General features: G+C 44.5%; 1 protein-coding gene across 1 annotated transcript in view; it reads left to right on the top strand.

Annotated features, from left to right (window-relative positions):
* The window catches only part of LOC115164524 (adhesion G protein-coupled receptor A2-like), a 64,328-nt gene extending 52,364 nt beyond the window's left edge, over positions 1-11,964 (top strand). Inside the window, exons 7-20 of the mRNA XM_029717085.1 lie at positions 26-189; positions 5,597-5,810; positions 6,021-6,185; positions 6,291-6,489; positions 6,683-6,832; positions 7,055-7,216; positions 7,307-7,507; positions 7,840-8,029; positions 8,170-8,381; positions 8,529-8,656; positions 8,750-8,873; positions 8,954-9,102; positions 9,993-10,082; positions 10,247-11,964. Of these exons, the coding sequence (XP_029572945.1) occupies positions 26-189; positions 5,597-5,810; positions 6,021-6,185; positions 6,291-6,489; positions 6,683-6,832; positions 7,055-7,216; positions 7,307-7,507; positions 7,840-8,029; positions 8,170-8,381; positions 8,529-8,656; positions 8,750-8,873; positions 8,954-9,102; positions 9,993-10,082; positions 10,247-11,666 (3,568 nt within the window). The 3' untranslated portion in view covers positions 11,667-11,964. The remainder of the gene's footprint in view (positions 1-25; positions 190-5,596; positions 5,811-6,020; positions 6,186-6,290; positions 6,490-6,682; positions 6,833-7,054; positions 7,217-7,306; positions 7,508-7,839; positions 8,030-8,169; positions 8,382-8,528; positions 8,657-8,749; positions 8,874-8,953; positions 9,103-9,992; positions 10,083-10,246) is intronic.
* Positions 11,965-14,493: the final 2,529 nt, after the last annotated feature.

Here is a 14,493-nt window from a genome sequence, read left to right on the forward strand (position 1 = left end):
AAAAGACCCTGCTTTTTCTCACCAGGAACTTCAACTCTGACTTCCTGTCATGTGACTGTGGGCTGCGCTGGGTGCCTGGTTACTTTCGCACCAGTGCAGTGCGGCTGGGGGACGAGACCGTCTGTGCCTATCCCAAGAGCCTCCATGGAAAGCCTCTGCGTGGACTGAGGGAAAGTCAGCTGAGCTGTGGTGAGTGTCTGACAGGAAATGTAATGCATATGAATGAGGTGGTTCGCCACTATCCCCCCTCAAATAGTATGAAAACTTGAGTATGTGAATGACAGAGTCATTGTTTTCTCATCATGATATTGTTTGTAGATCTCCCAAATCTATTAGGTAGGTGTACAGTATGTGAAAAATAAGAAGCTGTGAGTGACAATTAAATAAAAAAAGCAAAATACCATTGTTTTGATATCTCCAATGGTCTGCTGTCTATAATATTCCTGCAGGAAAATCTAGTTCCCTTTCATCTTCTACTCAGTGGGTTGTATTTCCTCTTCTACTCAGTGGGTTGTATTTCCTCTTCTACTCAGTGGGTGTATTTCCTCTTCTACTCAGTGGGTTTATTTCCTCTTCTACTCAGTGGGTTTATTTCCTCTTCTACTCAGTGGGTTTATTTCCTCTTCTACTCAGTGGGTTGTATTTCCTCTTCCACTCAGTGGGTTGTATTTCCTCTTCTACTCAGTGGGTTTATTTCCACCTCTACTCAGTGGGTTTATTTCCTCTTCTACTCAGTGGGTTTATTTCCTCTTCTACTCAGTGGGTTTATTTCCTCTTCTACTCAGTGGGTTGTATTTCCTCTTCTACTCAGTGGGTTGTATTTCCTCTTCTACTCAGTGGGTTTATTTCCACTTCTACTCAGTGGGTTTATTTCCTCTTCTACTCAGTGGGTTTATTTCCTCTTCTACTCAGTGGGTTTATTTCCTCTTCTACTCAGTGGGTTTATTTCCTCTTCTACTCAGTGGGTTTATTTACACTTCTACTCAGTGGGTTTATTTCCTCTTCTACTCAGTGGGTTGTATTTCCTCTTCTACTCAGTGGGTTGTATTTCCTCTTCTACTCAGTGGGTGTATTTCCTCTTCTACTCAGTGGGTTTATTTCCTCTTCTACTCAGTGGGTTTATTTCCTCTTCTACTCAGTGGGTTTATTTCCTCTTCTACTCAGTGGGTTTATTTCCTCTTCTACTCAGTGGGTTTATTTCCTCTTCTACTCAGTGGGTTGTATTTCCTCTTCTACTCAGTGGGTTTATTTCCTCTTCTACTCAGTGGGTTTATTTCCTCTTCTACTCAGTGGGTTTATTTCCTCTTCTACTCAGTGGGTTTATTTCCTCTTCTACTCAGTGGGTTGTATTTCCTCTTCTACTCAGTGGGTTGTATTTCCTCTTCTACTCAGTGGGTGTATTTCCTCTTCTACTCAGTGGGTTTATTTCCTCTTCTACTCAGTGGGTTTATTTCCTCTTCTACTCAGTGGGTTTATTTCCTCTTCTACTCAGTGGGTTGTATTTCCTCTTCCACTCAGTGGGTTGTATTTCCTCTTCTATCAGTGGGTTTATTTCCACCTCTACTCAGTGGGTTTATTTCCTCTTCTACTCAGTGGGTTTATTTCCTCTTCTACTCAGTGGGTTTATTTCCTCTTCTACTCAGTGGGTTGTATTTCCTCTTCTACTCAGTGGGTTGTATTTCCTCTTCTACTCAGTGGGTTTATTTCCACTTCTACTCAGTGGGTTTATTTCCTCTTCTACTCAGTGGGTTTATTTCCTCTTCTACTCAGTGGGTTTATTTCCTCTTCTACTCAGTGGGTTTATTTCCTCTTCTACTCAGTGGGTTTATTTCCTCTTCTACTCAGTGGGTTTATTTCCTCTTCTACTCAGTGGGTTTATTTCCTCTTCTACTTAGTGGGTTTATTTCCTCTTCTACTCAGTGGGTTTATTTCCTCTTCTACTCAGTGGGTTTATTTTCTCTTCTACTCAGTGGGTTTATTTCCTCTTCTACTCAGTGGGTTTATTTCCTCTTCTACTCAGTGGGTTTATTTCCTCTTCTACTCAGTGGGTTGTATTTCCTCTTCTACTCAGTGGGTTGTATTTCCTCTTCTACTCAGTGGGTTTATTTCCACTTCTACTCAGTGGGTTTATTTCCTCTTCTACTCAGTGGGTTGTATTTCCTCTTCTACTCAGTGGGTTTATTTCCTCTTCTACTCAGTGGGTTTATTTCCTCTTCTACTCAGTGGGTTTATTTCCTCTTCTACTCAGTGGGTTTATTTCCTCTTCTACTCAGTGGGTTGTATTTCCTCTTCTACTCAGTGGGTTGTATTTCCTCTTCTACTCAGTGGGTGTATTTCCTCTTCTACTCAGTGGGTTTATTTCCTCTTCTACTCAGTGGGTTTATTTCCTCTTCTACTCAGTGGGTTTATTTCCTCTTCTGCTCAGTGGGTTTATTTCCTCTTCTACTCAGTGGGTTTATTTCCTCTTCAACTCAGTGGGTTTATTTCCTCTTGTACTCAGTGGGTTGTATTTCCTCTTCTACTCAGTGGGTTTATTTCCTCTTCTACTCAGTGGGTTTATTTCCTCTTCTACTCAGTGGGTTTATTTCCTCTTCTACTCAGTGGGTTTATTTCCTCTTCTACTCAGTGGGTTGTTTTCCTCTTCTACTCAGTGGGTTGTATTTCCTCTTCTACTCAGTGGGTGTATTTCCTCTTCTACTCAGTGGGTTTATTTCCTCTTCTACTCAGTGGGTTTATTTCCTCTTCTACTCAGTGGGTTTATTTCCTCTTCTACTCAGTGGGTTTATTTCCTCTTCTACTCAGTGGGTTTATTTCCTCTTCTACTCAGTGGGTTTATTTCCTCTTCTACTCAGTGGGTTTATTTCCTCTTCTACTCAGTGGGGTTTATTTCCTCTTCTACTCAGTGGGTTGTATTTCCTCTTCTACTCAGTGGGTTGTATTTCCTCTTCTACTCAGTGGGTTTATTTCCTCTTCTACTCAGTGGGTTTATTTCCTCTTCTACTCAGTGGGTTTATTTCCTCTTCTACTCAGTGGGTTTATTTCCTCTTCTACTCAGTGGGTTTATTTCCTCTTCTACTCAGTGGGTTTATTTCCTCTTCTACTCAGTGGGTTTATTTCCTCTTCTACTCAGTGGGTTTATTTCCTCTTCTACTCAGTGGGTTTATTTCCTCTTCTACTCAGTGGGTTTATTTCCTCTTCTACTCAGTGGGTTTATTCCTCTTCTACTCAGTGGGTTTATTTCCTCTTCTACTCAGTGGGTTTATTTCCTCTTCTACTCAGTGGGTTTATTTCCTCTTCTACTCAGTGGGTTTATTTCCTCTTCTACTCAGTGGGTTTATTTCCTCTTCTACTCAGTGGGTTTATTTCCTCTTCTACTCAGTGGGTTTATTTCCTCTTCTACTCAGTGGGTTTATTTCCTCTTCTACTCAGTGGGTTGTATTTCCTCTTCTACTCAGTGGGTTGTATTTCCTCTTCTACTCAGTGGTTTATTTCCTCTTCTACTCAGTGGGTTTATTTCCTCTTCTACTCAGTGGGTTTATTTCCTCTTCTACTCAGTGGGTTTATTTCCTCTTCTACTCAGTGGGTTTATTTCCTCTTCTACTCAGTGGGTTTATTTCCTCTTCTACTCAGTGGGTTGTATTCCTCTTCTACTCAGGTGGGTGTATTTCCTCTTCTACTCAGTGGGTTTATTTCCTCTTCTACTCAGTGGGTTTATTTCCTCTTCTACTCAGTGGTTTATTTCCTCTTCTACTCAGTGGGTTTATTTCCTCTTCTACTCAGTGGGTTTATTTCCTCTTCTACTCAGTGGGTTGTATTTCCTCTTCTACTCAGTGGGTTTATTTCCTCTTCTACTCAGTGGGTTTATTTCCTCTTCTACTCAGTGGGTTTATTTCCTCTTCTACTCAGTGGGTTTATTTCCTCTTCTACTCAGTGGGTTGTATTTCCTCTTCTACTCAGTGGGTTGTATTTCCTCTTCTACTCAGTGGGTGTATTTCCTCTTCTACTCAGTGGGTTTATTTCCTCTTCTACTCAGTGGGTTTATTTCCTCTTCTACTCAGTGGGTTTATTTCCTCTTCTACTCAGTGGGTTTATTCCTCTTCTACGCAGTGGGTTATTTCCTCTTCTACTCAGTGGTTTTATTTCCTCTTCTACTCAGTGGGTTTATTTCCTCTTCTACTCAGTGGGTTTATTTCCTCTTCCTACTCAGTGGGTTGTATTTCCTCTTCTTACTCAGTGGGTTTATTTCCTCTTCTACTCAGTGGGTTTATTTCCTCTTCTACTCAGTGGGTTTATTTCCTCTTCTACTCAGTGGGTTTTTTCCTCTTCTACTCAGTGGGGTTTATTTCCTCTTCTACTCAGTGGGTTTTATTTCCTCTTCTACTCAGTGGGTTTATTTCCTCTTCTACTCAGTGGGTTTATTTCCTCTTCTACTCAGTGGGTTTATTTCCGCTTCTACTCAGTGGGTTGTTTTCCTCTTCTACTCAGTGGGTTTATTATCTACTCAGGGTATCTACTCAGTGGGTTATTTCCTCTTCTACTCAGTGGGTTATTTCCTCTCTACTCGTTGGGTTTATTTCCTCTTCTACTCAGTGGGTGTATTTCCTCTTCTACTCAGTGGGTTGTATTTCCTCTTCTACTCAGTGGGTTTATTTCCTCTTCTACTCAGTGGGTTTATTTCCTCTTCTACTCAGTGGGTTTATTTCCTCTTCTACTCAGTGGGTTTATTTCCTCTTCTACTCAGTGGGTTTATTTCCTCTTCTACTCAGTGGGTTTATTTCCTCTTCTACTCAGTGGGTTTATTTCCTCTTCTACTCAGTGGGTTTATTTCCTCTTCTACTCAGTGGGTTTATTTCCTCTTCTACTCAGTGGGTTTATTTCCTCTTCTACTCAGTGGGTTTATTTCCTCTTCTACTCAGTGGGTTGTATTTCCTCTTCTACTCAGTGGGTTTATTTCCTCTTCTACTCAGTGGGTTGTATTTCCTCTTCTACTCAGTGGGTTTATTTCCTCTTCTACTCATTGGGATGTATTTCCTCTTCTACTCAGTGGGTTGTATTTCCTCTTCTACTCAGTGGGTTTATTCCTTTACTCAGTGGGTTTATTTCCTCTTCTACTCAGTGGGTTTATTTCCTCTTCTACTCAGTGGGTTTATTTCCTCTTCTACTCAGTGGGTTTATTTCCTCTTCTACTCAGTGGGTTTATTTCCTCTTCTACTCAGTGGGTTTATTTCCTCTTCTACTCAGTGGGTTTATTTCCTCTTCTACTCAGTGGGTTTATTTCCTCTTCTACTCAGTGGGTTTATTTCCTCTTCTACTCAGTGGGTTTATTTCCTCTTCTACTCAGTGGGTTTATTTCCTCTTCTACTCAGTGGGTTGTATTTCCAAGTGCATGTGCCTGTGTTGACAACTCCTCTGCGGTCTGCCTTTATGAACTGGGGCTGTCTGTGTCCAATATTCCTAAAAAAAACGGACTCATAATGCCTTCCTCATAAGCATTAAGCTGAGGTTGAGTAATGAGAGAGCAGCAGAAATAACCAGAGTGATTTGTTATGGTCTCATCTGCCTCCCCTGACTGTGCTGTGTTACTCTCCTCACTCAGATGGTCCTCTGGAGCTGCACACCCTGTCTCTCCTGCCCTCCCAGCGCCAGGTGGTCTTCAAGGGGGACCGAATGCCCTTCCACTGCACTGCTGCCCTGGTGGACAAAATCACTGTGATGCACTGGCGGCACAATGGCCAGCTGGTGACCTCTGACCCTGAACAGGGCGTCAGTCTGGAGGCCAGCGTTGTGCATGACTGCACCTTCATCACCAGGTAACAGTACAGTACTGAGGGGTCCGCTCCCAGCACTCAAATTTTTCATTTTATTGCCATCCTCAGTTGTTTTATTTTCACTTATTTATTATAAAGGTTTAAGTGAAATATGACACTGTTTGTTTAGTTTCTGCTGACAGGACATGCGGTTTAGTGTGCTGTGCTATATGTGGTGATGACAGTGAATGATGTGCTGTCTCCTCGGTGCAGTGAGCTCATCCTGTCCAACGTGCATGTGGAGGCCAGTGGTGAGTGGGAGTGTGTGGTGGCCACTGGGCGAGGCAACACTTCCCGCAGTGTGGAGATAGTGGTGCTGGAGAACAGTGCCTCCTTCTGTCCGGAGGAGAGAGTCACTAACAACCGGGGGGAGTTCAAGTAAGGAAGAAAACAATAATTCCCCTCTCCAGAAACAAAATCCACAATAAAAACAGACTTTCTGATTAAACATGCTTCCTCATTATTTCTGGGTGTGGTTCCTAGGTGGCAGAAGACCCTGGCAGGTATCACCTCCTACCAGTACTGTCTGCAGCTGCGCTACCCCTCCCTGTCCATGGGGGGTGGTGTGGTGCAGAAGCAGGCATCACGCTACTGTGACCGCTCAGGGAGCTGGGAGGAGGGAGACTATGACAACTGTCTCTACACTAACGATATCACACGGGTCCTACACACCTTCATCCTGGTCAGTGCCAGAGGCTGTGCTTGGGCTGTCCCAAATTAATTTTGTCCAGTACATATAAAATCAAAGTATGATGCATGTCTTATGGTAGTAATATGTAAATAGCCTGAAAGGTAAATGTGTAAAAGTAACAAAACATATGAGTTATGTTTTGTTACTAAACAAATAATGATACTCTCACTCCCTCTTTTTCCAGATGCCCATCAACGCCTCTAATGCGGCCACTCTGGCACATCAGGTGCGTACCTACACTGTGGAGGCATCCGGTTTCACTGACACCATGGACGTGATGTACGTGGCCCAGATGATGGAGAAATTCATGGGATATATCCGACCACTGCGAGAGGTAGGGCGATGAGATCTCTATACCCTCAATGCATGTCTTTGTGGTTTTATGTTGTGTCTTTTGACTTGATTCCCTTGTTTCTTTCTGCCCCCTGTTTTTATGTGAATGCCTGTTTTTATGTGAATGCCTGTTTTTATGTGAATGCCTGTTTTTATGTGAATGCCTGTTTTTGTATGTGTCTGACTCTGTCCTCATGTCTTTACATGTGTATGTATGTGTCAGCTGTCAGAGATGCTGGTGGACATGGGCAGTAACCTGATGCAGGTGGATGATCAGATCCTAGCCGTTGCCCAGAGAGAGAAGAGAGCCTGCAGCTCCATAGTCCACTCTCTGGAGACCCTGGCCTGGCCCCAGCTACACAGCCATGCCCAGGATCTCTCCATGGTACTGTCAAAGTTGAGCATGTTTTTATGTACTAGAATTTTGATTTATTAAAGGTTGAATTATAATCAAAGTTGTTTTTTCCCCACAAAGATCTCCAGGAACATTGTCATGGAGGCCCACCTTATACGTCCGGCCCACTTCACTGGCATGAGCTGCACAGCCTACCAACGCCGGGAGACCTTGTTAGGCAACCTGGGCATGGAGGGGGCAGAGCCCACCCACGAACAGCAGCTCCGCTTCCGCTGCACCACTGGCACCCACAACACCTCCCTAAACAACTTCCCCATGAAGGTGAGCATTGTCTCCGTCTCCCTCACCCAGACCTGAACCTAACCTCACCCACTAACAGGACTGTGGTTGTGTGTGTGTGGTACAATGGCAGACAGTGCATACGGTTGTCATTAGAGGGAGCACACCTTTGTTCGTGACCTACTGGAGATGGCATGGAACCGCATTTAGCACAGTCATTTACAACAGCTGACATAAAAGAGGGAGAAAATCCTAAGGTTTTAGATTTTGTAATTTAGTGTTTTAACTTTCTGTCTCCTATTCCATTGAGATAATATGGCCAAATATATTTGGAAGTAGGAAAGTAAAGGATCTCCCTCCCTCCCTTCTTCTAGAATGCTGTAGCCTTGGCCTCTGTGGTTCTTCCTGCCTCTCTGTTCCCCCCGGACGCCCCGTCAGACTGTAAGCTCCAGTTTGTGGCGTTCCGTACAGGGAGGTTCTTCCCTTTCTCTGGGAACTCCAACGGTCCTGGAGAGCACGCCCGCAGACACAGTATCAACAGCCCAGTGGTCTACGTAGGCCTGGGTGAGGGAACTGGCTGTTTGGAGCAGTTATTATACTATTATTACACAATTCATCTCATTCACAGAGACGGGTCAAAACATGTCCATTTTTTTATAATAAAAAAATTGCTGGTGATGGTTATCTCCTCCTTTGTTTGGCAGACGGGTGCAGTTTGTGGAACCACTCGGAGGCTATCCTGGTGTCCCTGCGCCACTTGACCCCGGGCAGCGAGCCGGTGGCGGCCCACTGGAGCTTACAGGCACTGCTGCAGAAGCAGGGGGGGTGGAGCCAGGAGGGCTGCCAACTGGCCCACACTGACTCTGCCACCTCCACCCTGCGCTGCTCTGTGCTCAGCAACTACGCTGTGCTGCAGGTAGGGCATCCTGGGATCACTCACTCTCAGATGTACATGGTGGATGTAATGTATTGATGACTGCACTGGATGAATGTTCTCTTTTCACGATCTCAGGATTTTATACCAAGCGTGGTCGTTGCATTAGTATTTTTATTTTTTTCCTAGGAGGTTCCTGACTTCCCCCACTCCCCACCCATGTTAGTGAGGGTGCTCCACCCTGTGGTTTACACCTGTACTGCAATCCTCCTCCTCTGCCTCTTCACCGTCATCATCACACACATACTACACCACAGGTACTGTGTGTCTGCGCGTGCATGCGTTATTATCTGACATAACCCACTGTCTTTTCTTCTCTGCTAATGTTCATTTTTGTTTTCCTCCTGTAGTTCTATAAATATATCCAGAAAGAGCTGGCACACGTTACTCAATACCTGCTTCCACATCGCTATGGCCACAGCTGTCTACGCAGGAGGTATCACCCTGACCAGCTACCCAATGGTGTGCCAGGCAGTAAGTCCCTCTCCTCTCAGACCCAGCTTATGCTCTCTACGTGTGGTGTGTGATGGCTGACCCGGTGTGATTTGTGTCAGGTGGGCATCGCTCTACACTACTCCTCCTTGTCTACTCTGCTGTGGATCGGTGTCAGCGCCAGAGTCCTCTACAAAGAGGCTGTCTGGAGGATGCCACGGCAACCAGAGGGAGAGTCTACTGTTCCACCTACTCAGAGGCCTATGCTCAGGTCAGTGATGCCATCAGGGTGAGACAGAGTCGACTTTTATATGAGAAGGTTGTGAGTCATTGTCAAACAGGTCTATGGTTGAATTGGGAGCTCATTGTGGTGCGGTATTTTAAATGACTGTATTCATGTGAACAGACACCAAAACTGTGTCATATCAAAGACCACCATTGTGTTTAGAAGCAAGGCTCTTCTGTTTTAGAAAACCTTGGAGGGAAAAACAGTAGACTAATGCTAAGCCACAAAAGAGAGGTAGAGATAGATGCAGAGAGCTGAGCCCAGAGCGGGGGAGGGGAGGAATATACGAGCGAGGGATAACAGAGGTTGAGGAGAATGTTGTAAATCTGGCCAGGGTGATGGAGGGGGCGTACTGTCCCCTCATTACTGCGCCACTCCCCTCCTCCCCATGTTCCGTTCTGCCCTAGTGCTCCCTGGCTGGGATCATGCACTGTACTGCTGACCTCTCTGGCTTTCCTAAACCCCTTTGTCGACCACCGCCGCATGTGGTCAGCCCTCCAATGACACCTGGCCCTTTGATAAATCACAACCCCGCTGCAGCCTACTGCCCATTGTTACACTGTATCAGCTAGCTGCCCAACAGCTCAGTTCAGCTCAGGAGATCACAGACAACTAGCCTAGGGATCACTACAGCTGTGTGAAGTGTATGCTTGCTGAAAGAAAAAACAAAGGAGCAAAGACCCTAAATATCATATAGAATACACAGAAACTATTTGTCATACAGTTCTTGGGTTTTGGTTGTTGTTTCCAATATTATAGACTTGTATCTCTCACATGATACTTCACTCCTAAATAAGTTCACTGTTATTCACTGTTACTTCCTTTTTCATACACATTTCTTTGATCCATCTAATTTGTGTTTTTCCTGAATACAGGTTCTATCTAATAGCTGGTGGTGTTCCTCTCATCATATGTGGCATCACTGCAGCTGTCAACGTCAACAACTATGGGGACAACAACCCTTAGTGAGTGCTTCACATTTTGCTATTGACCCATTGGCCCTTCACACAGTATATTTTGGTTTAGTGCTTATTCAAGAGCAAAAGTTGACATTTTTATGAGATTTTGAATACATAGAGGTGTCCTTGTTTTGCTATGACCTTACTGACTTTTTTATTGCATATTCCAGCTGCTGGTTGGTGTGGCGGCCCAGTCTGGGGGCCTTCTTTGTCCCCGCAGGCTTGGCGGTATTGGTGACCTGGATCTATTTCCTGTGCACTGTGTTTCGCCTGAGGCACCGGGTGGCCAAAGAGTGCCCAAGATTCTCCCTGTCCTCCCCTGTGCCGGAGAGCCAGCCAGCCCTGGGTGGCAGCACCAGCCTCCTGTCCACAGACTCTGTGGTGGGGACCATACATGCTGTGTTGACCCCAGAGGACCAGTACACCCTGAAGGTGCAGTTCCTGGTGCTGGTAGCCACCCACTTCCTGTTCCTGGCCCTGTGGAGCTGTGGAGCCATGGCCATGTGGCTGACAGGGCGCAGCAGCCTATTGTTCAGCTGTCTCTATGGAGTAGCTGCCATCATGTTGGGGGTGTTCCTGGTGGTCCACCACTGCTTCCGACGCCTGGATGTGCAGACCTCCTGGCTAAGCTGCTGTCCAGGAAATCGGCGCTCCCAGCCCATACCAGTCTACACGCACACCTGCACCACTGTGAGTGGGGTGCAGACCACCTCTGAACAGGGATCCCAGATCTTCATTGGCTGCCATCCTCCAGGGGATCCCCACAACACCTCATCAGCCAGGTCCTCCTCCACCCCCAGTGGGATCAGCAGTGTGGGCCCTGGGCCCTGCAAACTTACCAACCTGCTGCAGGTGGCACAAGAAAATATCAACAATGCCACTCGTGCCCCAGCAGGCATCAACACCAGCACCAGTACAGACAATAACAACAAGCTAGCTAACAACCTGCTGCCCACACTAGGCTCTGTAGCCCCTGTCCAGCCTCAGAGGAGGAAGGTCAGTGGCAGAACTAAACAAGGGAGCAGCCAGTATCACCACCGAGGTGAAGGCAGAGGTCACTACCGTCTCAAAGCCATGAGGACTGGTGGGGGAGGGGGCAGTATGGGAGCACTGGGACCTACAGGTATAGAACAGCACAACACTGCCCATCCAGCCCACAAACAGGCCACTAGTGAGAATGGCAGTCTCCATCACAGCCACTCTGAAAGCCCGGCCAGCCCGCTAACCAACGGTAACGGTAGGAGAGTGGGGGGGACAGTGACCACCAGCCCCTCAGAGGGTAGCGACGGGGGCAGCAGCGGCAGCCGTAAGCCCTTTCCTCTGCTCCCCTCTGTGGCCAGCAGGGTGGCCATGCAAGGTAATAGGTGCAGCGCCAGCCGAGACAATCTGAAACTGGCAGCGGCTGCAGAGCGGGAAGCTAAGCGCTGCTCCTACCCTCTGAACAGTATCACTACCACTGTGCCAGGGGCTGCCCCTAACGGCACCATCAAGAGCTCTGTGATAGAGCTGGAATTGGACACAAGTTGTACAGACCATTCCCAGAGCTCTGTGGGCATGAAAAGTATGTGGAAGAGTGAAACTACAGTGTGACCCTCACTCTCTCCCAGCAAATGTCCACAGTGGACCCTGGTGATATTTGATATCACTGCTGTTGTTGTAGTGTCCTACACCTATAGAGACAAATCCTGATCTGAGATCCATGTGTGTAACTCCCCAGCTAGCATATAACGTTCTGAGAACCATATGTTTCTTATAGAGCTTGGTGAGAGCGTGGTTGTCCTATGGTTATTTTGTATAAAACCTTCCCACAACTTTCTGCAAATGATGCAGAATAGTTGCTTGTCTTTGGAACATTCTCAGCAAATTTAAGGAGCTTGACCAAAAAAAACGTATTTTCTTGGTATTTCATTACTTTAAGAGAACGTTCAAACATGGTTACATTTAATAAAAATGTTGGTAATGTTCTAGAAACATTCTCCAACTGGTTTGACATTTGGAATGTTCTCAAATAGTTCAGAGAACTTTAAGAAACAACGTTCTTCTGTGGTAATTTCAGTACTTCAGCATAACATTTCCTACATGTTTCGAATAAAACATAATCAAATCTAAATGTATTTGTCACATGCTTCGTAAACAGCAGGTGTAGACTAACAGTGAAATGCTTACTTACGGGTCCTTTTCCAACAATACAGAGTTAAAGATAAAGATAAAAAAATCTAAATAGTGTCATGTTCTCAAATTGTTCCAAGAACATTAAGTAAACTTTCCATAAAAAAAACACAAGAGAACTTTAGTAACGTTCAGAGGAAGTTCTAAGAATGTTATTTAAAAACATATATTTCCATTCTTCCGCATCAATGAAACTCTTTCTATCCTTTATCTTGTTAAGTGTGTTCAGGTGTGTTGGCCTTGCCCACTAATTGGCCATACCCGAGTGCTTCTTTCTCTGTAAAATGGAGTCCGTTTGAATAGACTAAAATGAAAAGCTTTGTATTTGTAAAAAAACATGGCATGCTAGCTCCATCCGGGTGGCGCAGTGGATTAATTCCATGAATAGAAAACATAAGATTATAGGTTTGGATCTCACTGATGCCGTCACAATAAAAAAATAAATGTGTTTGCATGATTAATGTCTAAGGAAATGAATTTCCATGTGTCCTATCTGTGCTTGGAGTTCAATAAAGTTGACTCAAAATAAGCTAGTTGTGTTGCTAAAAGTCTTATTGAAACATTCAGTTAAAGTAATTCAAAAACCTCCAGATCACCTATAATTTCTGTTCTCAGAGCGCTGGGTCAGACTTTCATGGACATTTCATTTAAATAATTGCAAAGAACTTCAAGTTGCACATGTGGATCTCAAATTGGGATTCAGCTCATGGTGAGGTTTTTATTTTAAATGTGTAAAGGAGATAGATCATGGGGTTGTGTTGCTTCTTACTTTTGCTTCCATCACAGTGATGGTATGGGATGTGTACTTTCATCTCTGTCACTTATGAACTGTTTGTTGGGTTTGCCAGGAATTCAAGGCCTGTCTTTTGTGGACCTAAAATACTCATTTATTCACAGGAAGTTTTACAAGCTAAGTCTAAAATTGACATAAGATGTTGATTTTGGATACCTTAAAGGGACAATTTGCGATTGTATTCTTATTCTGTGGATATCAACTATAGCATGAATGGAATCTGAGATTGTCCATTTCTACAGTACGCCTGTGCATTTCCTCTGTGAAGAATCCTTTTGCTCTTATTATGTTGACTTGTATTATTGTGGGTCTGTGGGCGTGTGTGTGTGTGCGTGTGCGTGTGCGTGTGTGTGCTTCCGTGAATGTGTGTTTGTGAGTGAGATCCTTAATCTAGGATGAGAGAATGCAGTTTCTAAAAAAAAATGTTTTTATTAAAACGTATTGACTCGGATTCAAATACACATCAGCACTGAGAGGGAACTTCTCCCCTTCATGAACAGGTTGGACAAGTATCAGTGTTTGGATAAAATGAACTAAGAGTGACCTTTCTTTGACCCTGGCATGTACTCTGAAATGTTCCTGGTTATTTTTCATATGAACTATCCCCTTCCTTCTTCCTTTTTCCATTTTCCCTAACTGGCCTGTGTTCAGTTCGGGGAAAAAACGTACTGTAACATTCAATTAAACGGAAACAGTGCTGTTCTGAATGACCAGTTCAAAACAGGGAGGGATTGGGTTGTGGGCTGTGGAACGCTGTCAGCATGACCGCTACCCTTTAAATATGTCACTCACTGCTTCAAGCCACACCCCACCACACCCACCAAACGGAGAAAACGTACCTCAAAGTCTGTTCAAGAACGTTGAAGAAAAATTTGGGGAAATGTGTCATTCAGTACAAATGGTTACACAATGTACCAAATGTTCAATCGAACTGAACGCACCCCTGTGCTCTCATACCCTCTTGGAGTTTCAAATCTCTGGATTTACAATTATCTAAACACTGCCCCCTCCAGGATTTCAAACATCATTGTTCATGCGCTGACAAATCAAAGGGATGCATCAGTTAAAACCATGTTCAGTTTGCCATCTGCATCAGGAGACTATGTTAACGGTTGTTAAATTATGTGGTAAATGGCTCTGGTTTATAACACATTAATCAAGATACAGTAAGTGCTTACTGACCCCCCCCCCCCCCCCCCGCCCCCCCCACACACACACACATTTACCTCATAAACTAATGGCTTAGAAGCTTGTTACATTAAAAATCAACTACTTCTACACCATTTTTTTCTGTTAATGTATAAAGCTCAGAGTAAAGGCAAAATAAATTATGACAGAACTGGTTCATGTTATCTACATAATTGCCTCATGTTTCTTCACACATTTTATCATCCAATATTGTGTAAAACCATATTATGCTATTTTGATCATGAGTATTCTTTAAGAGTGTGTAAG

This window comes from Salmo trutta, chromosome 27 (assembly GCF_901001165.1).
Source record: "Salmo trutta chromosome 27, fSalTru1.1, whole genome shotgun sequence".
Lineage (NCBI taxonomy): Eukaryota > Metazoa > Chordata > Actinopteri > Salmoniformes > Salmonidae > Salmo > Salmo trutta.